Source organism: Lepidochelys kempii, chromosome 18, assembly GCF_965140285.1.
Source record: "Lepidochelys kempii isolate rLepKem1 chromosome 18, rLepKem1.hap1, whole genome shotgun sequence".
Lineage (NCBI taxonomy): Eukaryota > Metazoa > Chordata > Testudines > Cheloniidae > Lepidochelys > Lepidochelys kempii.
Window position 1 is genome coordinate 10707557 of NC_136397.1, and position 27943 is coordinate 10735499.

The 27943-nt window shown below is 40.0% G+C and overlaps 1 protein-coding gene across 17 annotated transcripts in view; it reads right to left on the reverse strand.

The window, feature by feature from the left end:
* Positions 1-27943, reverse strand: part of FHAD1 (forkhead associated phosphopeptide binding domain 1) — a 66569-nt gene that overhangs the window by 36146 nt on the left and 2480 nt on the right. For 13 of the 17 annotated variants that reach the window (XR_012155595.2, XM_073317144.2, XM_073317145.2 and 10 more), the window contains exons 3-13: positions 26880-26991; positions 24987-25193; positions 15299-15572; positions 13478-13551; positions 12773-13000; positions 10657-10780; positions 9565-9695; positions 5293-5358; positions 4551-4655; positions 2796-2903; positions 547-627 (exon numbers count right to left, since the gene is read on the reverse strand). Coding sequence is in view for 16 of the 17 variants with exons in the window: in XM_073317144.2 (XP_073173245.2) it covers positions 547-627; positions 2796-2903; positions 4551-4655; positions 5293-5358; positions 9565-9695; positions 10657-10780; positions 12773-13000; positions 13478-13551; positions 15299-15572; positions 24987-25193; positions 26880-26975 (1494 nt within the window). In the remaining variant the exon portion in view is untranslated. Of the gene's footprint in view, positions 1-546; positions 628-2795; positions 2904-4550; positions 4656-5292; positions 5359-9564; positions 9696-10656; positions 10781-12772; positions 13001-13477; positions 13552-14098; positions 14203-15298; positions 15573-24986; positions 25194-26879; positions 26992-27943 lie in introns of those variants that run through there. The other 4 variants (XM_073317147.2, XM_073317142.2, XM_073317149.2 and 1 more) reach the window with 4 other exon arrangements.

The window sequence follows — 27943 nt, forward strand, 5'->3', positions numbered from 1 at the left end:
AATAAAACTCAGATATAGCACCAGATTCATTTACCTGGACTGTACAATTTATCCATATAGTATTCAACTCGCTTCTCTCCCCACCAAAATTCTCCATTAAGGTACCTTAGCTCTGTACTCATGAGCATCTTTTGGACCAGCGTCATATGTCACCTTGGGGGGAGGGATAGTTCAGTGGTTTGAGCATTGACCTCCTAAACCCAGTGTTGTGAGTTCGATCCTTGAGGGGGTCATTTAGTGATCTGGGGCAAAAATTGGGAATTGGTCCTGCTTTGAGCAGGGGGTTGGACTAGATGACCTCCTGATGTCCCTTCTAACTCTGATATTCTAGGATAAGGTGTCTGTATGGAAAGAATCCCAGATGGATGAGTACAGAGAATTACAAAATTACCTTTGTTTGTCAATTGGTAAAATAAGTCTGGAATGAGGTCCAACAAGATAAATATGTGTAAACAAACAAAATCAAAAAGATCTGTTCCCTCAGTATCAGAAGCTCCCAAAATGTAAAAGCACCAAGAAGTTGTGTTTGCTGTCACCTGAACTAACCTGTTGATCTGTTACAGTCTCTGGAATTTCCGCTTCTTGTGAATAGAAGATTTCAATCATTTGCCTTTTGAAACACTCCAGCTAAAGCAGAGATTGATAAAGTAAACAAAATCACTAACAGCTAGAGTCAACAGAAACTCCATTTGGCTAGTCTGCACTAGTCCTGAAAAATCCATTAGGAGGGCACACCAGTTTAATAATTATGTTATTCTATGAAAATTTTCAATAATTATAGAGGGCACGAGTAGTAATTTTGAATTAATTTTGAAGGTATTCTGCCCATGATCATTGACCTTGGCGCCTAGTGACCACACTTGCCCTTGCCTTAGGCTATAAATTCAGCTCACAATCAATTTTCTGTCGGAATAGTCCACAACAAACACTACTACTAAACTGTACGTTTACACCACTTTGATAGAATAGCCCTGTAGTTAATAATATTACTCATGTTGTCTACTAAGTTAAAGGGTATAATCAACAGTGAGACACCAGGGGGATTGTTAAACCATTATCAGTGAATTAAAAGTGGTTCTTGAAAAGTGAATGCCATCTTTTGTAAGTACTGTATGTTGGAGGGAACGTGAAGAAAGTATGCATAAAAATAGAAACATAAATACATTTAAAAAAACAGAATAAGGATCCCTATAATAATTCCTAAGCAAAGACAGCAAACAAAATACAAAACAGAATAAGAAAGAATTTAGCTACATAAGTAGTAAACACACAAGCAAAAGGATCCACTGAGGAACTACACTGGAAAGCTGATGTCCAAATCTGCTCCCATTAGAGTCAATACAAGTTTTGACATTTATTTTACTGTGAGCAGGATTGAGCCCACAGTAACAGATGTGGTAAAGGTCAAGTGCTAGATGGGGCTCTTTGTAGCCTCTTGTTAACATTACAGCCCCAATCTGTAGGGAAGGTTGAACTGAATTCTCTGCCTCTGATTGAGTCACCTCTCTGGATACTGCTAACGCACCTCTGTCAGACATGATTTATCTGTGAAACTCATAAAAATGTTTCCGGAGAGCAAAGGCACCAGATTGCATCACACGTCAGATATTTAAACAATTGTCCAAAGATATCTCTACAAGGTCTTAACTCCCGGCCCTGCTAGCATTTCAAATTACACAAACGAGACAGATTGCTAGACTAGAACAGGTTGCTAGGTTTTATGTTCTGGGTGTGATTTTTTAAAGTAAAATTCCCATTGCCAGCATTGAAGGCCTTTGAAAATGCCACCCACTGTGTATTTTTCAGAAATGAATTATAAACATTTCCAATGAAGTGAGCTTAACATAACTTTGTTTGCTAGGTGGTATTTGTCTCTTCCCTTGGCTGTAACAAAACATTATCCAGTCTTTCATCTAACGCATCTACAAACACACGCACTCCTGGGACAAGGAGTTTGTAATCTGTGACAATTGTGTGGGTTCCTGTTAGACACTGGCAGGACTTCCCAGTGAAGTAGCTGTTACTAGGGGGCTGACATTTACCCTTTGCTCCATTAGTCACAAAACTAATGGATAATTAGCATACACGTGTTCAAAAAGTTAATGCTATAGCAGAGCTTCTCTGACCAAGGTCAACAGGATTTCTTTGCCGAGAACCTTGCTAACAACACTGTGTTATAGGCCACTGAGGAAGATGGGATGTGAGATGATGGCATAGTTTTATAACGCTGTTCTGTTATGATTGTCAGACCAAAAAATATATCCCTGTCAATACCAGACAGGAAACTTTTCTGAATCCTGCTAGCAACCATCGTGTTTAAAGATGGTGGTAGCTGGCTCCATTCTGTAAGGAGAGGTCCCTAAACTAGGAAATTAAACATTTAAAGGATCTGTAATTGCACCAGAGCAGATACTTAAACAGAAGTATTTTACAAAGGGCTTTGTTCTTCCTTGAAGTAAGTCAGGCAGCAGTTGTGAATGATTTGTGGGTGATGGAGAGGACAACAGAAAATAGAAGGAGCGTATGGTGCCTATGCATCATATAAACACTAGCTATCTGTAAATGAGATATGGAAACACACTTTGTAGTATAACCCAGCCATGACCTACACAATTTGGAATTAATACCAATGTAGCAACCACAGAGTTCTGTGCTCCAGGTTTATATTTCCTCTGCGGCACTCTAGCTTTCAATAGCTTTTATGGCTGTTACAAATCATTTTTTCCTAGAGAAATGCTCCTATTGTTAGCTATAATGCAGAGTACAGAGTAATGTTTCTTTTCAGCAACCCCTACCTGAGCTTTTGCCTGTTCCAAGTCAGCTTTAATGAGGCCTTCTCTGCGCCCCATCTCTTGTAACTGCAGACATTTCCTTTCACACTCTTTTTTCAGTTCCTCTTCAGCCTGAAACAATGAAAGCACCTGAATATCAAAGTGATACCATATAATAATGCCATAAGCAGATCTATCACTATTTCCTACAGAAATCTTATTAGAACAGTAGAGTCCACATATAACTTTGGGTCATGCGATGTCACTTTTTATTTTTTAATTTGCAGTGCTGGGTACTTAAGCTGTTTAACATCCTAGCTATAGGTCATTGGTAGCTCATCAGTCATATAGTTCTAGCCACGCTGCCCATGGTTTTAAATTAAGTCACTGGTACTGAGCTTTTTGGGTCTCCTCTTGCACAAGATAAAAGAGTTACTGAATGTGCTTCATTCTACAGCCAATCTACAAAGAAAGGATTCCTGTAGGCTCCCTGACTTATGAGCAATATATAGACAACTCCTTGGATTCTCGACAGTACCAGTATACCTGATAAATCTAAAAAGGACATATCTAATTCTCCAAGCATGTGTCATGTACCAGCTGGGTGGGTGGGGGGGGGGTGTGCGCACGCGCGTGTCTTTCCTCTGAATGTAATCAGACCTATTCAAGTACCAGCTAGTTTGTGATGATCATACCCTCTAGTGGCTGGCCAGCAAATATGTTTAGTGCTCTAATACTATGGCCAATTAACAGAAAATGTCATTCTTTAGGTCGGGTGGCAAACACCTGTTTTCTAAGCGCTAACGGCTGTGCATGTGGTTTAAGCAGATGATCTTGGAACAAAGTACAGTTACAATTAACATCCACCGAATTTAAGGTAACAAAGTTGGAAACCACTGCTAGACACAAGAATTCTATCACATTCATGGAAAGTAAGAATTCTTTATTGCAGAGCAAGTAGTGAGATCAAAGAAATAAACATCTAGGCAATAGCCCTATAAACACATTAATGGGCCTTTCAAGGGGGCAGGATTATACTCAGGAACATCAGAATGGGTCTCTGCTTATCTGACTCCACAAGTTGCAGCCTGAGTTGCACAATAGTCTTGCTTTGGAAAAGGAGAGCATTATCAAGAGTTGTAGAAGAAAGAAAACGGAGATGATACTGGGGGACTACACCAAAACACCACCGAAGAAACAGCGAGGAAGAGTAAAGGCAATAAGAGCAATTTTAGAATCCTTTGTAATGGAGAATATCACATTGAAGAAATACCATAAAAACATCTTAATTTTATTTTCATTCTAACTCACTAAGAAAAATAAAAAAGCTATTTCAAGAAAAAAACGGCTGCAAGCAGAGTCCCTGTACATGTGCTGCAGAGGCTAGCCCAAATCCTGAGCTGGCCTCTGCTGACACATTAGAACCAAAAGCAGGAACAGTGCTACAGCATGGCTGGGCAAAGCGGCAAAGAATTTCCTTGGGGGGCATCCACCCTTGTATGTGTGCTGGGATGAGTCCTGATCAGCGGGTCTCCACAAAGGAATGTGAAAGGGGGAAAGTGGGCATGTCACTCACAAATAAACAAGAAGCTGCACAGCCCAAAGTCAGCACAGGAACTGTGCTATGGTACTTACCACCGCAGTGGAGTCAGGGAATCCATTCCCAATCTCAAGACTGTGTTAGCCTGGAGTTTCACTTTCCTTTTATTCAGAATTATAATTTCCTTTTCAGGACTGTACCTCATGAGAGAAAAGCTAGCAGGCAGAATGGAAATTTACCTTTGTTTTTTCTGCAAGCCTACTTGTTATGATTTCTTGTTCGGTGCGGTTCTTCTGCATTTCTCCCTGCAGCCCCTTCACTTGCAGCTCCAGCTCTCCAATGCGCTGTAAAAATCCCAATAAAATGGAATCAGCCACACAAAATAGTAAATCACCCAATTTAATGAGATTATATTTCAATAAACCTCCTAGTTTCATTACATTAACTTCAAGACCTTTTTTGTTTTATTAAACAATCTGAGTAATTCAGTTATTGCATATCCTAAATCTTTAACTAATAAGAAATACATTTGCCCTATCTATCATTTTAAAGATATTGGATTTACAGAGATGGGTGAAAATAATCATTAGCTTATTTGGGAAATTAAGGAGTAACATTTCATTTACAGTACAAAACAGACAGGTTTATGGTTTCATTTACCTCTGATGCTTTGCTCTAAATTTCAAATAAATGAAAAAAACACACATTTACTAATCAATATAGTGATTGCCAATTGTAGTTTAAATCTTATTTCAAACAGAATTCCACTTCATAGAAAACTTCTATTAAAATATTTCCAGGAGTCAACATTTCTCCAATCTGTTGTGTAGTTACATCCCTTTCCACGACAAGACCCGGATTCTAAATACAATTCGTAACGTGTCTAGTTAATTATTCTCAAAGGGGTGCAGAGTTTCAATTTGCTGCTTGCCTATATGCTAAAACAACCCAGGCAACTAAAAACTAAGAAAACTAACTCACATTTTGGTATGTAATTGCTTCTCTCTCTCTGAATTCATGCTTCATTTCCTCTTTAATTCTAGAACACTGGAATGAACAGCAACCAAGAAAAAAATCATCACAAGCAAGGAAGATATGATCATTTTTATATTATGTTGAGCACACAGCAAAATAGTATGGCACAACAGTAAGGGCCCAGTACCACAGATTGCTGAGTGTCCTCAACTCACAATAGAGGAAATGAGAGAAGGGGCTGCTCAGCATCTTTCAGGATTGGACTTTTAGAAAAGCATTCCCTGTTTTAGAAAAGAAAAACAGAAAGACAATTAAGAGTTAACAAAGCTACATGAGACAAACCCCTTGTGCTTTTGAAAAAGAGTGCTATTGAAAATGCAGAGGTAAGGAAGAAAGGAATAGAAGAATTTTTGAAATGTACAAGATGATCAGAACCAGTGTTAAACAGAAATTTTAAAACAAATATATGAAACAACGTGTATGTTCTGAGATAGTATTCTGAGCCCAGAGAAACTGGTTATATTTATAGGACCAAATGTTATCAGAAGTTCAAATAATGAGCCAGATTCTGATTGACACGTATATACAGACACATAGCAGAAAGCCCATGGCCATAGGGTAGCCCAGTGTGAAAATTGTATGCCCCGACTCTGGCTCTTTCCAGAACTCATGAAGAGGCTTCTCTGCAAGCCCCCCAACAAGGGAAATGATGGATGGAAGTTCTGGGATGGGGCTATATGTAAGGACTCTATGTTTCCTGCATATAAGCATATGCCTCCTGGCCTGGTAAAAGAAATTACAGCCTCCCCATTCCCACTACAGCAGGGTGAATACTTGATTTTTCAGTTCCACAGGCAAACCACAAAAATCCCAAACAACTTTTGTTTCAGGTCAACGTGAAATGACAATTTTTTGTTTTTTTCTTGTTGAAATGAAAAACAAACAAAAAAATCATTTTGGGTAAACCAAAACATTTTGTTTAGTTTTCAAGTGCTTTTAACCCTTTTGTTTTAGTGAAACTCAGCTACATTTTGGAACAAAGTTGTTTTGAAACACAAAGTCTTTGACTTTTTCAGCATTATTTCCCCCATTTTTTTTTTTGCAGTCAAAACTATTAGCTGAATTTGACCCAATTTGGTGAACAGTTTTGACTCACCCAAAATTGCATTTTTCAATAAACTGTTTGCTTAAAAAAAAAAAATCACCCTGCTCTATTCACATTGCTATCAGGATTAACTTGAGGGGCCAATATGGGTGCTTTTAGCACAACATTTTGCAACTATTTGTTTTCCACAATCCCTAGAGCTCTATCCTGCAGCCCTTTGTCTCATCACTAATCTCACTGGTTTGAAAAGAACACCTCACACAACGCGGCCTGCAGGGCCAGCCCTATAATGCCATCAGTTTGAAGGAAATGTTGAATCTGTGCAGTGGAGTTTGTATGAGATGAAAGATCCCTGTCTTCTGTAGTGCTACCCAGAATCATAGACAGCTAATCCTGAGAGGAGCTGAGTTACTCCTGTAAACTGCTAAGCACATCAACTCCTGTGTTCGGTGATGGAACTGTATCCACACGGAGTCACACAGGGAGTTTAGGAGCAAGCTATTTTTAAGAATTTCAGATGTTCTCACAATGAATCCTTGAGTCATATGCCTCCAACCATCAGCTACTTTGCGCCTTCCAAGTTAAAATTGAATAAACTGATCCAAAAATCTAACTCAGAAGGAAAGGAGAGGAAATACATTTCTTCATTTATAGACAAGAAAACTGGGTTACTTATAATTAATTGGTATTTTGCTGTTACAGCTGCCTGCTCCTTAGGAATTCTACAAGTATGCCACTGTGGTACTCCAGAAAACCCCACCAGTCAAACTCTCAATAGTACACTCTCATTCATGCACCACTGATTGCTCCTTCTCGTCTAGAAATATGCATCTTTTACAACTCATCCCTCCCATGTTTCAGCCAACTCAGTGTGATGTTAAGGGGGAAAGATCTGAAATGAAGGGGATGTGGACAGACAAGTGGGGATTTGGTTAACATTTCTTGGTCACAGAAATCCAATATGCATAGTTTTTGAGGTCTCCTTCCCTCACTGCTTGGGAACTACAAAGTAATAGTGTGGTTTTAGGTTACAATATTCAGTAATGCAGCCTGACCAAAATCAAGCATCTGCTCTAAATTTGATTTGATTATGCTGCCTTTGCCAGGTGTAGAAGCACAGCTTGAGGGTAGCATCTTTGTAAATATACAGGACATGTTTAGGAAAAAGCCATACCGCAGCTTTCTTAAAGAACAGAATTGAAGACAATCAGAAGTGGGCTTGGTTGTGAGACAGAGGCAATGACTGGATCTCAGACGTAGAAAATCCCTGTTTGGAAATAACCTGATGCGAGTGTTTTGGACAAGCAAACAGAGGAGATGATTCACTGAAATAGCACCACACCACACAGTGAGAGAAGGTCTAGGAAAAATCACAGCAGGAAACTGGTAACTGAAAAAGAAGGATCCATAAAAACACCCTGCAACTTGCTGGTTTTACAAATGAACCTGTCTAGGTACATACCTGGCCCTCATCACTGTAACACCTGAGCAATGTGGCTCAGCTTTCCATTGACTTCTATCTGAGTTGGATCAAATCAGAAGCACCAAACAACAAAAACAAAAACCACTCACTAAGAGAGAACAGGTGATGAGCTCCATTTATAGAGGCTCAAACCTAAGGTCCCACAGTTGGATGAGGATCAAATTCAGGCCCTATGAGAGAGGGAGAATTTTTCCTGCTGGAAGGTACCTATATAGTAGCCCTTTCTGGACGTATCAGACACCAGATGATGATGATGATGATGATGAAGAAGAAGCAGCTCTGTGATGAAAAGCTGAGACAGCAGCCAGATGAACTCTCGGAGAAGGGTTAAATTAAACAACTGCCACCACCATCAAAAGATAGTAGTACTTTCCCGAAGTCCACCCGTATCCCAAGATCTGCTCACATCCCAGAATTCTCCAATTCCACCACCAAAAAGAGGCACCACATTTTGACAAAGTGGTTTGAGTTTGCTTTCCTCCTGGTTGGCATGCAAACGTGCTCACATGCACAAATAAATCTACTCCCACCTGCTTGGGCTTTTCTTCCCTCCCCAAGGCTTCCTGATAGGGTGTCCAACCCACCAGGGAATATACTATTCCTCTTAGGTGGCTGGAGGAACCATAGAACTCTTGTCTCAGACAGAACTAGGAAGTTCGCTGGTGAGGTTGCTGAGTAGTTGATTTGCTCTTCAGGGTACAGGGCATGCGGGATGGCTCTCTTGCAATCTTGTACCAGGAAGATCAGTGGCTGCTCCCACTGGATTTGGGGACAGGTAGCAATAGCATTAAGTGGGGAGCCAGCAAAATTTTGAATTTGGCACCACTGTCTCTTGTGAATGGATAGTTGTGTTGTCGTTACTATAATATGGCCACAACCGAGCAGCAGAGCAGTCAGAGTAGCACAGCAAAGGGAGTGAGCAAACCTGTTGGACACAAGCTTATACACGCTTTCTTTGAGAGGATCTTGGAGAGGTTCACTGAACTGGAAGAGAATGACCATGCAGACTAGGAAAAGGATTTTCACTTGATTGAAAAAAAGCACTGTTTCTAAAATTGGAAGGAGGAGAATTAAAAAAAAAAGACATATCGGCTAGCGCCTGAGTTTTTCACCTGCCTTGCAGTAAGGGGGTGTACTTTTAACAGGAACTCAGTGCTATTCAGTGGAATTCACCATGCAGGGCAAGTGGGATTCAATGTGCCAGAGCCACACAACAATCCTGAAGTACATCTACATGAACAACAGAATGAAATTTGAGACTGATACAGAAACTGCATAGGTAAAATTGAAGTCTGGCATAAGAGGATGAGACATTGGTATGTCAGCACTGAAATCAGGTGGTGTGATTGAGACAATGTAGACATATCTGAGCTAGCTTTAATCTAGCTAAATCAAAGGTAGCTCAAGTAACAATAGCAGAGAAGCCATAACAAAATGGGTTGCAGCCACCCAAGGATGTGCCTACGGTCCTGGGTGGGCAGGACATACCCCATTTCCTTGACTCTTAGTTCTTGCCTAGTATGAAACTACTGCACAGATATAGAAACTATAGACATTGGCCCAAATTTGGCTCCGGTATAACTCTGGTGAAATCAGTGGAGTTGTTGAATTGGGTCCATTTTGTTGTTGTTATTTTACTAAATCATTTGTAGTATAGTAAATAACAGTGCACATAAGCATGGGTGTCAACCTTGGCAGAAATGACTGCAAGCTGATTATCCTTCTCCCTGTTTTCCTTCTTTAGTTTATCTGCATTCAGTTTTAGTTGCAGTATTCTCTGCTCTTTTGCTGAAATGTCTCTTTGCAAACTGGTCACCAGTCCTGTGAAGAACAGAATTTAGGTCAAAGAATACAAAGGCATTTCAGTTATGAAAACCTGCTAAACAATAACATCATCATATAAACACTGAAGAAGAAAAAACATTTAGCATATATTAACAATATCTGGTTTTGAAAGCAGATCCAAATTTAGTCCATACACTCTGGGAGTTATTTAGTGTGACCATTAGTCCCAAGGAATTCAGTGCTTTGCTCCTTTGGGCAAGAACAATTCTCTTACAGCTCAGTTTTTCTTGAAAATCTATGCTTAGGTCTGAAACTTTGATAACTTGTCCCTGTGGACTGGTGTAAGTAAATATAACACACACTGTTTGCTTTTGGAAAACGGAGATGGAGTGAAATGATTTCGCTAACAGGACTGTATTGTTAGCTACTGTTTAAATAAAAACACTTGAGTATTTTGTGTAAATATTAAAGTCCTTTTGACTACTAAATCATTATATAAAGGAAGGCTGGAAATTGGAAAATGGTTTGCACTCTGAGACAGGGCCCTTGAGAGATATTCAGAACACTGGACATAGGAGGCCGGATCCTCAGTAGGTGTAAATCAGTAGTGTCCCTGAAGTTAGTGGAGCTATACTGATTACACAGCTGAGGGTCTGACCTACAGTGACTAACAGTTCCTTATATTCCAGGGTTTTCCCCCCTCTTTTTTTAAATAAACCATCTGTCCCACAACTCACCCAGGTTTAGGTCCCAATGTTCCTTATTTCTATTCTACTAGTTCTTCTGTCAGAAGATATCTGTAAGCCTCAAAGAGGTTAAAATGAAATAGAAAAAAGGGACGAACAATTTTAGAAGGTCCACAAAGCCACTAAAAATCATTTCTGGCCAGAGAAGTTTTCAAGTATACATTTTCATTGCTAAACTATATTAACTGTGATCCTAGCCCTAAAAACTGCATATTAAAAGTAGACTACCTGAGATGCCAGAGGAAATATACCTGTAGTTAGACCTTGGTTCCTCCTTAGCTTCTCACCCTCTTTTTTCAAGTTTGCAATTTCTAAGTCTCTTTCAGAGAGGGAATGGCACAAGACTTGGCTCGAATCTCTCTGCAGACTGCTGATCTACAAAAGATATGCAAAGAAAATAAATTATTGGTAACCTTAAATAGGGAATGGGCAAACCAGCTCAGGTCATACAAACCCTACCTTTGTTCTACATTTGAACCAGACTTGTTTTGAGGTTTGAAATAAGTTAAATGGCTTTTTGTTTAAATTAATCAAATACACTCATGTCCATACTTCCCAATTCAGTCGTGATCAAAAGCTGCTATGAGAAAAGTGTTCTTGCTACATTTCCAACTCCATGGATATGCCAGATATTTAGACAGTCTGTCCAACAGCAAGTTAAGGAGGGCCTTTACAGCTCTCCGTTTTCAATCTACGCAGACATCTAACTTAAAAGTCTGATATAAGGCACTGAGAAATGTAATCACCTCTGTCCATGGGGCTTTGGGTAGGTGGAAGACCTACCCCATTACTTGTGATTTTGTAATTTGTATTGCCACTTGAGGTCAAAATGGCTTTCTGTGTTTTTGTCCCAGATGCCTGTTTCTAGAAAACTGAATATTTGTTAGGAATTGACAGTGTATCTGTGATTCAAGCAGTTGCCCTATTTGCATGGTCAGCCGCTACAATAAGGAAAAGGCAAGTAGCACAGTGATTATGTATGGTTTAATTGGTTTTTGTTCTTTTTAATTGGTTTGTACATATATTTTAAATATTTTATCATTCTGGATATCATTTTAAGTTTTATTGTAATATATTTTAATTTTTGTGCATTGAACTATGGCTAAGTTGCTAGTAATAAACTTGACTTGATATTTCCAAATGGGAAAAAAGCATGAGAAGCTTCATTTGTGAACTTGTTTTCCAAGATCTCCAGCCCAATTCTGCAGACCTGAGTGGTTTGAATAGTTTAGACAAATATTCAAACCTGAGAGTTTATCCAAACTGAGCAGGGTTCAGCCAAGATTACTCTAAGCACAAACAAAAGGCAAATAGTCTCTCTGCTACTGAAATATTCCAGCAGTCAAACATTCAGAAAAAAAAACAAAAAAACCCACAGATCACAGATCCTTCTCAGCTAACTCACATGAGCAGCCCCATGGATGCTTGCATGAGTAAGTCAAAAGGATTTATATATCATGGGCCAACTTATAGCAACAGGAGGAGTAAGGCTAGTATTTCAAGGTCATTGGTTTATATGTTTTTTTCGGGAGTCTTCAGCTAATTGTCAAGAACAAATATTTCAAATAATAACTTACTGAAAGCACTCAAAGTCATGTACATTTTCTAATGCAAATAAAGATCAGCCACATTACCTCCTGGCTGTCATGAGTGAAGATGAAACTTTGCAGTCTACTTTTGCATCTCATGGCCAAAGAGATAATAAGAAGGGAGGAAATATAAATTTCCCATTGTTAAAATAATTGGTTTCATGAGCCTAATTCAGAGCGGATAAGTAGACCGTTTGAAGGAGTCCACTGGGGGAGTGTGCAGCTCTACCTGCAATATATCGTCTTCAGCATAATACAAAACCAGAGCTGCTGACAACTCACTGAAAACAATCACCAACGCTCTGTATAGCAATAATTCTGTTTTATGTATCCGATTTTCAGTATTGCTCTTTCCTTGCTCTTTATCACTGTGTGCATTCACATGAACACAGAGCTTAAAAGGGACACGGTCATCTTGAAATACAGTCAACATAAAAATGTCTTAAAAGTAGTTTCAGATATTATACTTGCCTTCCAGCCACCCTCCCAATTTATATAGCTTTTCAATCAGATTTCCATATTTTAAAAATGTTTTCTCTCTCCTGTTGTTGTATGAAAGACACACACAAACAAACAAGGAAGCTAACTTTCTATGCAAAGGAAACAGTGTCTATATACAAAGGGTTGTCAAAAAGGTGAACAAACTGAAAAAAAAACCCAGCTCTTTTTCTCCTCTAAGCTCTTTTGTTTCTAGCAACAACTGTTAGTTAAAAAAAAAAAAATTCACAAAGGAGTCTAATTAAAGTTGACAGTGTCCCATTACGAGTTCGAAAGATACCTGCTCTTTCAAGGCTTTAATCTCTCCTGTCTTTGCTTCAATATCTCGCTCAAAGGTCAGTAGTTTTTGAGTAGACTCGACATCATTCCTAGCAGCCTGAGCCATCTTCTTTGTCATCACTGCAATTTCATCCTGAAGATTGGCTATCACTGTATCTTTATGTTTTGACTCACTTTCAAAACCTAAGAGACGACTGATTTCATCTTTCATTTTCAGAATTATTTCATCCTACATGCAGAATAAATTTGAATATTATACACAAATGTGGATACAACATTGTGCCTATTCCAAAAAAGGTTTTCAAATTATTTTATTTTATTTTATGATAAATTTTCTGTCTCCAAAACGCTACACTTGCTCGTTCTAGTATTATTAAAATATAGTGGTAGTCCAACAACTTTAAAACAAAACTTCAGATACTCACATTTGCTACCTTACAGTTCCTCACCCTGAAATTCACTAGCTCCAAGACATCTCATTCCTTTGTCCACATAATAATTCTCACTCATGTGTGTAGTCCCATTCAAAATCAGTTACTCTACACTGATGTGCGTGAAGGGAATTTTACTATTAGTCATTTAAAGACCCTATTTGTATAGCATTTCTGCTTTGTTTGCCCACCAATCACAATATTTGCTTCAATATATTCCTGTTGTTATAAACAATATTTTTGTGATCTACCTCCATGTCACATTCATACATCACCTTTTCCTGAAGAAGTAAATCCATATGATGACTTCCTGATAATGGAACTCCACTTGCTCCAGATTGTCCATTTCCTGGTACATTTGTCAAGATTGAATATAAAAAATAAAAGGGGCTTCTAATGACTTGCACAGAAATTCAACACAAGAGCCTGTTCTGATTAGGATTAATGCATCTTTACCTCCCTAGTTTGTCTACAAGCATTTCCAAAGCCACCATCATTTTAGTACCTATGCTTTTTATCCAAGCAATTGCAGAATAATAATAAAATGTTATAATAAATGACATTCACTGGCATAAACAAACTATATAAACAGTGAAGTATAATATAGTTTCAAGATAAAAAAAATCCTCGGGAGGAGGAGGAGTAGATATAATGTCTGAATGTTTTTCTGAATATGCAACATTGAATAACTATGCATATACTAGCTATAATGTTATGACATATGGCACATGAATAACTATGACTATATAACCTATAACATTATGAAATACAGAATATGGATCATTTTGGCCCTGATTAAGAAAAGCATTTAAGCTTCAGTCCACCACTATTCAGGAAAGCACTTAAGCATAAGCACATGCTCAGAGCTAAGTGTAAGTCCCATTAACTTCAATGACCTTAAAAATTCAGTTAAACACATGCTTCAGTGTTTTTCTCCATCACTGCTTTTCTGTTGTGCTGGCATGATTGTGCAGCAATGCTTTTTCGTCTGAAACCATTTCAATTCAATTTGATGATATGCTGTTTAATCTTTTGTATTACTATATGCATAAAAACAAGAATAAGAAAAATAAATATTTAATTAATGTCATGCTATAGTGTTAGGGACTACAGTAGAGTTAGGGACATTACCAAGTCTTAGCTAACATATGACCCTAAAATTTGTAGGCATGCAAATTCTTATACAATATGCCAACCATGGTTAAAAACCTGGTTCAGCTTTTCCAGTTGTATTTGGGTTTAAACCCTCTAGAACCTTTCCTTAGCCATGACATTGTCCTGTTCTTTACACTTAGAAAATATATGCAAGATATGGCTCTATTTTTAACTCACTCCCAATGAGAACGGCTGATAACCACAGATCAAAAGAGAAAACAAAGTTACTCCAACCACCAGATGTAACAGTTGAATGTATCACCAATGGAAAACACAGTAAGTAGTAACAGAGCAAGTTACACTTTCATAGAACCACAGGACTGGAAGGGACCTCGAGAGGTCATCTAGTCCAGTCCCCTGCACTCATGGCGGGACTAAGTATTGTCTAGACCATCCTTGCCAGGTGTTTGTCTAACCTGCTCTTAAAAATCTCCAATGATGGAGATTCCACAACTGCCCTAGGCAATTTATTCCACCGCTTACCCACCCTGACAGTTAGGATGTTTTTCTTAATGTCCAACCTAAATCTCCTTTGCTGCAGTTTAAGCCTGCTGCTTCTTGTCCTATCCTCAGAGGTTAAGAACAACAATTCTTCTCCCTCCTCCTTGCAACAACCTTTTATGTACTTGAAAACTAAACAGCAATTCTATACTATGAACCTGATCCAATGCCCACTGAAGACAATGCAACAACTCCATCGACACTGGATTGGGTCTGCATGCCTAATTCTCCTGTCACCTGCCAATGTAAGTCAGAAGTATCTCCAACAAGGTCAGTGGACCTGTGAAACTAGTGTGAGAGGAGAATCGGTCCTGTCAATCCTTCTGTAGACTGACAAGTAGATACATGTGAAAAAACATCATTTTGCATGGAAGTCATGATCAACTTTACTACTGTGCAATGCTATATAAAGGGTTAATAATGAAAGCACCAAAAAATACCTTGTCTGACTGCAGTAGGCCTATTGAAAGTATCTGGAGAGAAAGAAGAAGTCATACTTCTCCCCCAAGCACTCACAGGTCTTTTTCTGTTTGGTGGATGGGGTGTAGTTCCATTTGTTCCATGTATCCAACTGTTGTGAACACTGGATGGGTGCTGAGACTGGAGGAAAGGAAGCTGAGGAGGAGCTGTTGAAGGGGTGTAAAGTTTTATCTCTGAAATTAACTGAAGCTGCCCTGGCCATGCTGTGCGATGTTTCATTGGTGGGCAAGACATCTGCAGGGGGAAAAAATGCAATCTTGTACAGAGGGTGGGAAAAAATTACTTAATACAGTGTGTGTATGTTATATATTAATACATACTGCAATATGTATGAAGAGAAGAAAAATTCAAATCAACCTGCATCACCTTGCCATTTTCAACTTTGAATTTCATCTTTCATCATGCCACCTAATCACTTAGCTTTGTTTGGTCTTTTTGTAGTTCTTCAGAGTCTTCTCTAAACTATTGTCATCTACAAAATCTGCCACCTCTTGATTCACCTTTTTTCCAGATCATACATGAATATCTGTACAACATCAATACTAGTAAAACTCATCCCGATGGTCTGTTGGCATACTTTGCTATGACAACAATTAAATGAAGTCTTTCAAACTATTCGTGTGCTTAAAGTTAGGCATGTCCTTAAGTGACTACTGGCCAAGGCCTGAGTTTCTTAATCAACTCTTGTGCAGAATTTTGTCAAGGCTTTGTAAAAGTCAAACTGGTTCTCTTTTATCCATTATATTATTGACAGGATTTAAGAATTCTAGTAGACTACAAAGCACAAATTTCCTTTACACACACAATACTGGTTTGTACCAATCATATCAAGTTTGTGGATCTTTGGAGGCAAATCTGGCTAGGTATTCATAAAGCTTGTGGTTGGGTTATGGTTTCATATGGAAACCTCTGGTCTGCATGATTTCAACCCAAAATCCTGGCATTTTGGCAAAGTTTCACTTTGAGACAATGGATGCAAACCCATGTTCAGAGAAACTGAATAAACGTTTGTACCCTGGGGTAATTGTATGAAGGAAACTATGCCAAATAAAGTGGTTAAGCAAATAGTTTGTGAGCAACAACACTGTGTTGTGGACAGGAGACTAAACTGAAGGCTATTTTCTTCAGCAGTTCTCAGACTTTTCTCTTGGTGACCCCTTTCACACAGCAAGCCTCTGAGTGCGACCCCCTTTTATAAATTAAAAACAATTTTTTTATATTAAACATTGTTATAAATGCTGGAGGCAAAGCGGGATTTGGAGGTGGAGGCTGACAGCCCACGACCCCCATGTAATAACCTCATGACCCCCGAGGGTTCATGACCCCCAGTTTGAGAACCCCTATCTTAATCTGTCATTTGGTATTCTGAAATCCCCATGAGGACACCTGGATTGAGATCAGATTTATCCAGCCTGATAGCCCTACATGTCAGAGAAATTATGTAGGGCACTGCATGCTTATCTGTTAATTAGAGCACCTTTCAATTGTTGTAGAGATGAGCCAAAACTGAAGCTCTGAATTCCAATTCCTTTTAATTTCATGCTGTGGGTTTATATTCCTGCCCTGGAATACAAACCTGGCCTGTGGTTTCAGTCTTGGGTCAGATCCAAAATCAAGAGAGGTCTAGTTTCCAGTTTGGTTGTGACTGAATTCTGATGAAAACTGCCAAAGTCTTGTGAGCTATGATCCATCCTATCCAAACCCTATCCCTGGTTCACCATTAAACCTGAACCCAACCCTAATCCTGAGCCACAACTAAACACTGCTAACTTGACCCATCTCTAGAAGAAGCTGGACCTTCCACAAAGGGATGACTCCACTGGCAAACAGTAAGCATGCTGTACAACACTTCCCTTGCTACAGGACAAGTCCCAGAATTTGGAAAGGGGAGAGCCTGAGTTTATCAGCTGTATGGCCCATGAAATCAAGTGCTTTGGTCATCAGACTAGTATCCCTCCACAGAAAGGGTGAGTCAGGTATCTCTCTAGACAGCCACCCAAGTTTTCAGGCAAAGGCTAATATTGCTCCCTGGACTTCAGTGTTCCTCCAACTATCATTCTTTAACCCATCCTTTTTGGACACAGGTCTGCACTACATGACTGATTTTCCAAGCAAAGGAAGAGGCTGGACTCAAAGAATCTCTTGATTGTGGCCTAGCTGCAGCTGGAAAAATATAATCACTTTGGGAGACCAACAATATTTTGTCTGTTTTATTCTTTTAAATCTGTTTACCACTGAGGCATTAGCAATTGACTCCTCAGAGTTTATCTTTTGCTCTGTGACACTGTGGAAATATAAGAAGTACTTGTGGCACCTTAGAGACTAACAAATTTATTTGCGTATAAGCTTTCGTGAGCCAGTATGTCCCTCGGCCTGCGCCGCTTCCTGCAGCCCCAATTGGCCGGGCACAGCAAACCGCGGCCAGTGGAAGCCGCGATTGGCCGAACCTGCGGACACAGCAGGTAAACAAACCGGCCCAGCCCGCCAGGGGCTTTCCCTGAACAAGCGGCATCCCAAGCTTGGGAAACACTGACTTAAGATGAACTGAAATACTTTTAAAATACATACAAAAAAGATCCTAAGTCTCAAACAAAATGCATGCATGAATTAAAAAATTATAAATAAAATGTGAAACAAACAATGTGAAAATAATGTCCTCTTTTACTTACCTGCCCAGACCCAATTTCAAGGTCCAATGTTTCACCTGCAAGAATTGATAACATCACACACACCTAAAGCAGCATTATGAATGCAGCGCCTCACTCTGCATAGGTGTTTGTGATGCTCAGATCTTGACAGGTTAAAAAAAAAAAGGCTTTTATTTGCCTTTAAAATGTATTTGTAATTTCAGGGCTACACATTTGTTTCGTTCAGGATTGAATAATTTAACATCTTATACAATTATAGTTAAAAAATTGTTTCACTTTTAATACTAAAAAAAGGGACAATCGTCTTTTTATAGATATAGTAAGTACTTGGTGCACTGAAACTTAACCATGATTTATCCTCTACAGTGAACAATGTCAAACATCAAAACTATTATATCAAAAAGGAATCATAAAGCCTGAAGCTTTAAAAAGGCACCGTTGTGCTGTTTCTGTGTCAGTATGTATTGTACATATTTTTTAAAATGAAAATGCCTGATGTTCTGCTGTGGACAAACTTTATTTAAACAGTTTTTCTGCCACAGCATTGGAATTCTAACTGCATTAGTTCATCAAGTTGGTTTCACCACCTAGAATCAGGATTTTTCTCTTCAGTTATCAGCTCTCTGTGTATCTTTGGGGAGAAGAGTCCAAACTACTAAACTGGGCTAGGACATCCAAAATCTGCACCCGGATACTCAAATTGGCACTCTGGGACTATTATGTGTACCGAGGTGGTGCTTAGAGGCCCAAGATCAGGGCTTAATTTTGCTTGGCACTCTACACACAGCAGAGATAATCCCAGTCCCTGCCCAGAAGAATTTACAATCTAATTTATATGTTAGTCTCTAAAGTGCCACAAGTACTCCTTGTTCTTTCTGCTGATACAGACTAACATGGCTACCACTCTGAAATCTAATTTATGTATAGGAAATGTAGCCTAGTGCTTAAACCTCAGGTTTGAGAACCAGAATTTCTGGGTTCTGCTCCTGGCTCCTCCACTGATTCACTCTGCAACCTTGAATAAGTCATTGAACAGCTCCCTGCTTCAGTTTCCCTACCCATACAATAGAAGTAATGCTTCCTTAATTTACAGGGGACATATGAGGTTTAATTATTATATGTTGGTAAAGCACTTTAAGATACTGTGATGGAATGAGTTATAACCGTGCAAAGTGTTAACATAAATGTGCATTTTGTGTGCCCAATGTTAGTCTGAGTGATAGAATATGTCACCCCATTAAATCACCCATTTTGGAAAGTTAGGCCTTGACTATTTATTTGAAGTGCAGCATTTCTATGTTTGCAATATGGGAATACAAACTATTGCGACATCCTTTGCTTCTTGCTGCATTTGAGCACTCCTTCCCAAATTCTGGAGACATGTCTCCAAAGACAAGCCTGAATCTATCAGATTGTTTTTTATCCTATTCAAGGAAGATTTCTAGATCTCCAATTTCTTGAGATCTTCAAGACCCAGAGCAATAAAAGTATTACAGGTTCTTATCAATTCCTTCCCATATAAATTGCCTGAAATCTTGGTGATACTAGCTGACTGTCCGGTGACAGGAGTACTACAGTTCCTTTTTTAAAAGCAGCATCACTTGCCCCATAACCTCAGCCATGCGGAACGCAATGCCATCCACAGCCTCAGAAACAACTCTGACATCATAATCAAAAAGGCTGACAAAGGAGGTGCTGTTGTCGTCATGAATAGGTCGGAATATGAACAAGAGGCTGCTCGGCAGCTCTCCAACACGAGTTTCTACAAGCCATTACCCTCTGATCCCACTGAGAGTTACCAAAAGCAACTACAGCATTTGCTCAAGAAACTTCCTGAAAAAGCACAAGATCAAATCCGCACAGACACACCCCTGGAACCCCGACCTGGGATATTCTATCTACTACCCAAGATCCATAAACCTGGAAATCCTGGGCGCCCCATCATCTCAGGCATTGGCACCCTGACAGCAGGATTGTCTGGCTATGTAGACTCCCTCCTCAGGCCCTACGCTACCAGCACTCCCAGCTACCTTCGAGACACCACTGACTTCCTGAGGAAACTACAATCCATCGGTGATCTTCCTGATAACACCATCCTGGCCACTATGGATGTAGAAGCCCTCTACACCAACATTCCACACAAAGATGGACTACAAGCCGTCAAGAACACTATCCCCGATAATGTCACGGCTAACCTGGTGGCTGAACTTTGTGACTTTGTCCTTACCCATAACTACTTCACATTTGGGGACAATGTATACCTTCAGATCAGCGGCACTGCTATGGGTACCCGCATGGCCCCACAGTATGCCAACATTTTTATGGCTGATTTAGAACAACGCTTCCTCAGCTCTCGTCCCCTAAAGCCCCTACTCTACTTGCGCTATATTGATGACATCTTCATCATCTGGACCAATGGAAAAGAAGCCCTTGAGGAATTCCACCATGATTTCAACAATTTCCATCCCACCACCAACCTCAGCCTGGTCCAGTCCACACAAGAGATCCACTTCCTGGACACTACAGTGCTAATAAACAATGGTCACATAAACACCACCCTATACCGGAAACCTACTGACCGCTATTCCTACCTGCATGCCTCCAGCTTTCACCCTGACCACACCACACGATCCATCGTCTACAGCCAAGCTCTGCGATACAACCGCATTTGCTCCAACCCCTCAGACAGAGACAAACACCTACAAGATCTCTGTCAAGCTTTCTTACAACTACAATACCCACCTGCAGAAGTAAAGAAACAGATTGATAGAGCCAGAAGAGTTCCCAGAAGTTACCTACTACAGGACAGGCCTAACAAAGAAAATAACAGAACGCCACTAGCCGTCACCTTCAGCCCCCAACTAAAACCCCTCCAACGCATTATTAAGGATCTACAACCTATCCTAAAGGATGACCCAACACTCTCACAAATCTTGGGAGACAGGCCAGTCCTTGCCTACAGACAGCCCCGCAACCTGAAGCAAATACTCACCAACAACCACATACCACACAACAGAACCACTAACCCAGGAACTTATCCTTGCAACAAAGCCCGTTGCCAACTGTGCCCACATATCTATTCAGGGGACACCATCACAGGGCCTAATAACATCAGTCACACTATCAGAGGCTCGTTCACCTGCACATCCACCAATGTGATATATGCCATCATGTGCCAGCAATGCCCCTCTGCCATGTACATTGGTCAAACTGGACAGTCTCTACGTAAAAGAATAAATGGACACAAATCAGATGTCAAGAATTATAACATTCATAAACCAGTCGGAGAACACTTCAATCTCTCTGGTCACGCGATCACAGACATGAAGGTCGCTATCTTAAAACAAAAAAACTTCAAATCCAGACTCCAGTGAGAAACTGCTGAATTGGAATTCATTTGCAAATTGGATACTATTAATTTAGGCTTAAATAGAGACTTGGAGTGGCTAAGTCATTATGCAAGGTAGCCTGTTTCCTCTTGTTTTTTCCTACCCCCCCCCCCCCAGATGTTCTGGTTTAACTTGGATTTTAACTTGAAGAGTGGTCAGTTTGGATGAGCTATTACCAGCAGGAGAGTGAGTTTGTGTGTGTATGGGGGTGGGGGGGATGTGAGAACCTGGATTTATGCAGGAAATAGCCCAGCTTGATTGTCATGCACATTGTGTAAAGAGTTGTCACTTTGGATGGGCTATCACCAGCAGGAGAGTGAATTTGTGTGGGGGGGTGGAGGGTGAGAAAACCTGGATTTGTGCTGGAAATCACTTTAGATAAGCTATTACCAGCAGGACAGTGGGGTGGGAATAGGTATTGTTTCATATTCTCTGTGTATATATAAAGCCTGCTGCAGTTTCCACGATATGCATCTGAGGAAGTGAGCTGTAGCTCACGAAAGCTTATGCTCTAATAAATTGGTTAGTCTCTAAGGTGCCACAAGTCCTCCTTTTCTTTTTGCGAATACAGACTAACACGGCTGTTACTCTGAAACCTTTTTTAATGTCATTTCCTATACATGTGAATGCTTTTATTTTACACTGTGTTCAAGAGTTGTGGTGTGACATGGTGTCTTTGCTGGATGCCTGTCTCATGTTAAGGACATGAATGATACTATTGCTAATAAAGTAATCACATATAATCCAGGTATACTTTTGAGTTTGAAAGCGCAAATTTTTAAGCGCAATTTTCAAAAGGTAACCGTTTTTATAATCTGTTATTTTTACCATTTAACTTTTGAAAACACATCATGATAAGGGAATTTTCCAGTTTGGATACTCTGTACTTCTGAAGAAGAATCAGAAAAACCTGGAGATATTTCTGAGGTTTCTAGAGGCTTAACTTTTCTTGTCCCTAGTGCATTTGGGGGCGAAGAAAAAGCCAGGAGGTTATACAACCTCTCAATGAAGGGCCTGAGATTGTGCAGCAGGTGGAGCTAAAGACCTCTTATTTTCCAATTCCCTCTCACAATGAATCCAAGAACATTTCTTTCCCCCTCTTTTGAGAGAGAAGGCGTCTCAAAGGGAAAACAATTTGCCTCACTACCATATCTAGCTATGCTGACTTTTTGAAAAATAAAATGTTAAAACCTGAGTAAGATGTCTAGGCTGTGATTAAAGTACAATTATCATACTTTATTTCTGAAAGAGTCTCTCTGTTTGAGATGCATGCCCTATACCTAGGGCCCTACAAAATTCATGGTCCATTTTGATCAATTTCATGATCATAGGATTAAAAAAATCGTAAATTTCATGATTTCAGCTACTTAAATCTGAAATGTCATGGTGTTGTAAGGGTAGGGATCTTGACCCAAAAAGGAGCCTGTGTGTGTGTGTGTGTGTGTCACAAGGTTATTGGAGGGGGGTTGCAGTACTGCTACCCTTACTTACTACACTGCTGCTGGTGATGCTGCTGCCTTCAGAGCTGGGCAGCTGGAGAGCATGGCTGCTGGCTGGAAGCCCAGCTCTGAAGACAGAACCACGCCCAGCACCTGCGCAAAGTAAGGATGGCCTGGTATGGTGTTGCCACCCTTACTTCTGCACCGCTGACTGCAGAGCTGGGCCCTCAGTGAACAGCCGCCGCTCTCTGGCCACCCAGCTCTGAAGGCAGCAGCACAGAAGTAAAGGGTGGTATCATATTGTATTGCCACCCTTACTTCTGCACGGCTGCCGGCAGCGCACTGCCTTCCTTCAGAGCTGGGCGCCTGGCCAACAGCTACTGCTCTCCAGCCACCCCAATCTGAAGGCAGGGCAGAAGTAACAGTGGCAATACCGCAACCCCCCCTAAAATAACCTTGTGACTCCCCTGCAATTCCCTTTTAGGTCAGGACCCCCAATTTGAGAAACGCTGATCTCCCCATGAAATCATATAGGGTAAAAGTACACAAAAGACGAAATTTCACAGGGGGAGACCAGATTTCATGGTCAGTGACACATACCTACCTATACCTAAAACAGGGTTTACAGCTGGAACCGGCAATATCTCTCAATGCAATAAAACCTTTTAAAGTACACCCACTGTACTAGTTAAGGAAGTGAGTATCAGAGAAGGGGAACATGGAACATGCAAAGAGAAGGATGAGGGGGAAAAACAGAAGGAAGAGAAAAGAAGCTCCTTGGGCACGGACCATTGTTTTGTGCTGTTTGTACAGCACCTAGCACAATGGGATCATAATGGAGGGGCACACAGAACCCTTAGTGTCAGGCCTGGATTAACCAATATGCACTGGGTGCACTTGCACAGGGCTCCCATCTCATGGAGTTCCTCAGCCACCAGAAAAAATAAACAGGGTCAGAAAGGGGGCAGGGCATCGCAGACATGGGGCATTGCCTGAACACTGTGAGGAGAGCCAATGGGCTGGATCAGGGAGCTAGGCCAGCACTACAGCACAGAAGCTGCTGGGGGTGAGTTTGGGGTGAGCTCACACTCCAACACCCCCATTGGCTTCGCACCTAGCACCGGAGGCAGGACCAGACACCCTCCCTGGGGCCTTTCATTCCCCTGGCAGCAGGAAAGATGGGGGACCCCCAATTGTCATAGTGCAGAGGGCCTCTGTTGGTGGTGGTGGGAGACTGATGGAGCCAGTGTGGAAGAAGGAGAAGCATACAGACCTCCTGCCATAGGGGAAAAGGCAGGGAGGGATGGGGATGAAAGGCATATGGGGAAGTGAAAATGGAGATAAACCCAGAGCCACTGGTTTGTGTGGGGGAGAATGGGAGAACCTGGAATGACAGAACAGGAGAAATGGGAGGCACACAGATCCCCTGGTGCTGGCAGAAGTGACACAGAGTCCCTGAAACAGAGGAGGATGGGAAGGCACCAAACAGCGAGTTGTGGAGTGAGAAATGGAGGTATGCAAGGAGTCCCTGGTGTGTGACCCTCTAGTATATAATAATACTGAAAATGAGTGAGAACTACAAGGTGAGGGATGGAAAAAAGGACCAGAAATGCAGACATTACAAGAGGTAGAAACATGAGAGAGGGAAACAACTAATAAAATAAGCAGAATTTTTTAGCTTTTGTTTTTCTGGTATATTAATATAGTAATATGTTTGGGTTTTAAATGTAACCAAATACATAGCTATTGGAGGCTTATTTCACACTGTAGCTTGATGTCAAAGGGAGATTTACCTGAGAAATGAGGTACTGAACAGGACCAAGGAAATGGTCATTTGGTATAGTCACATGATTAACAAATCCAGTCAGACTTCCGCAATTTCAGCCCATTTTTTACTAAACATTTCACTCCATTCTTTGTATCAATATATTTACTTTTATAAATAAGGAGTGTTGTCCATTGCTCAGTTCTAGATTTTACACATCTGTCAGGTTCCACTCTGCATTATTCTTACATTGGCATAAGAGGGTGAACAAATTAATTAAAAAAGGAATTTCTAAAAGGTCTTGGGTGAAAACTCCTCAAAGGGGCCAGAATGTCACCCCTGGAGCAGACACTCATATGCAGCTACCTTACAAAATAGGAAGATGTTATCCACTCATGGGACATTACCTGAGAAGTGTTTTCTATCACTAGCTCATAGGATGTTCCTCCTGAACCAAAGCGCAGAATATCCCCTGCACCCACTTTCACTGCTGCGTTCTGTATATGGCAATCATTAACGAAAGTGCCATGAAGAGAGTTGAAATCTTGAAGAACAAAGCTGCTTTCTGAATCACTGAATTCAATGACTGCATGGTGATCTTCAATACCTATAGACTGAAATTAGATAACAGTTTCAGAAATCAGTGCAAAGAATTTCCCAGAGTTATGGATCGCAATGGGGATTTTGCTGGGATTTATTTTGCTTTGTCTCATCTGGCTAATTTCATACCATAATATGTTTTGGCTCAGAGGTAGTCAAAATGGCTGCTGATTACTCATCTATTATGCAAGATACAGTTTTTTTTTTTTAATTTTGTTCAATGGCTAGATTTTTTTTTAAAAGCTTCACATTTTTGCATTTTATAAGTCAGACAGGTCATCTGAATAGGTACCAAAACATACAAGATCCCAGCAATAAAAATGGATAACTGATCATAGAATATCAGGGTTGGAAGGGACCTCAGGAGGTCATCTAGTCCAACCCCCTGCTCAAAAGCAGGACCCATACCCAATTAAATCATCCCAGCCAGGGCTTTGTCAAGCCTGACCTTAAAAACTTCTAAGGAAGGAGATTCCACCACCTCCCTAGGCAACGCATTCCAGTGTTTCACCACCCTCCTAGTGAAAAAGTTTTTCCTAATATCCAACCTAAACCTCCCCCACTGCAACTTGAGACCATTACTCCTGGTCCTGTCCTCTTCCACCACTGAGAATAGTCTAGAACAATCCCCCCTCATTCTTCTCTTCTGCAGACTAAACAATCCCAGTTCCCTCAGCCTCTCCTCATAACTCATGTGTTCCAGACCCCTAATCATTTTTGTTGTTGATGTTACAGAAAGATGCATATGATAATAATGAAGGTATGATTTTAAGAACTTTTCCCTCCCCCTTGCTTCTTGTGATCTTTCTCTATAGCATATTATTTCATATCCAACCTAGGCCCCAATACTACAGACACTTAAAACACGAGGAACTTTTTTGCACATTTAGTACTTCCATTGAACTCAGTGGGACTACAACTCACATATGCAAATATTTGCAGTATCAGGACCCTAGATTGTAAGCTACTTGGAGCAAGAACCTGTCTTTTTTCCTCTCTGTAGTGTAAAGCATCCTTGACACTTACTGTAGAGTGCTACACTAATGTATGCTCATGGTTTAAAAACCCTCCTGTGTAGAGACATCTGTGGTTTTTAGTAAACTAATCTCAGAAAAGGAACGATTTTTAATTGTGATCTTAAACTTAATCACAGATGAAACAGCTGTAAAATGACATTCTGATCCAACCCTTATTCACATAGGGCTTGATTCAAAGCCCACCAAAGTCACAGGACAGATTCCCATTGACTTCAATGGGCTTTGGATCTAGTCCCCAGCACTACTGAGGTATAATTTTCTATAATACCCTATCCTTTTCTAAGTGTTAGAGCTAGTTCATGTATGAACACCTGTAATGATGGTTCTTAAGCAACCTCCTTGGCAAATTAGTGAGTTGTCTAATTGAACTGGTGGTTCCTAATGTCTATGTTAAGTTTTCCTATTTTTAGGAGGCTGTTTTCAGGCTGTTGCTTCATGTTATATGACCCTAACCCATATCAAATAATTCCTCTCTCTTTTGGTTGTCTAACTTAAATATTTAAACAGGTTCTCTAATTGCCATTTCATCCCTGTTGCTCTAAATGAAATCAAATAAATCACTGCTGACTAAGAAAGACTGGAATTATTATAAATGGGGTAATGAAGTTAAGTAAGAGTAACTGCTGTAAAGAATAATAATGAAAATAAATTTTATGCTTATACCTTCAGAACGAGATCTGAATCTTCATGTCTTCCTATAGTAGTTACTTTTGCTCTCAGCATAAAAACACCATCTGAACTTTTTAAAAAGGCTTTCATTGTCTCTTCTTTTTATCTGTAAGGTTTTATTTTTTAAAAAAACTCAATTTTAAAGTGTTATCCAATGCACTTTTGCAATTACTACAGTCAAAACATTTTAAATAGCTTAAATGAACAGTATCAAATAACATAGAATAAATATCGTAATTTATTTACAGGGATGCTGTCAGATTGAAATTAAAATTAAAGACAAATTCTCTACCCTGTATAATTAAAAAAAAAAATTTAAAACAAATTTTCAAGACAGCCTGAGAGAGTTAGGCATCCATTTATCATTAAAATTCAAATCCCATCCTAAGACAGAAAGAATTTTAAATATCTGATTTACTTTTTATACCATTCATGCTATTTGGATACTTTCAGAACTTCACTTTGAGACTGAGAGGCATCTAGAGACTGGTCAAGTTCACTTTCTCGGTCACTAACAGATGCTGCAATGTTTGGGTTTCATGCAGGGTGAAAATATTTAGATCCAAACAAGGAAATGCTTTTATTGACCTTTTAAAAACATCATTACCAATATTTCTTTGTAAATTTGTTTCCCCACTTGCAACCTAGACTAGCTGACAGTGTCACTTTAGGAGGTCTAACATTCACAGCAGGGTGAGAAATTTGTGTACCCTCTGCAAAACTGGTATCCTATGCAGCTGACATCACACCAAAAAGATTACTACCTCCCACGGTGAATTTCATCTGTAAAATATCAATTCTGCTTAAAAACTTTGTGTTCAGTCCTGCAAGTGCCCTATGCACAGAACTCATACTTCTGCTGGTATAAGTTCTGCACATCATTTTGAAATGCATTTCACAGTTCATCAGTGATGTGCTACCAATTTTAAACAAGGTTCTCCAACAACCATTTGCCCACATAGCCTATGACAAATCCTCCGTTCAAGAAGCACTGGAGAAACTATTCATTTGTATTCCACTATATACAAACATACCTTTTATTCCATAGACAGGAATGA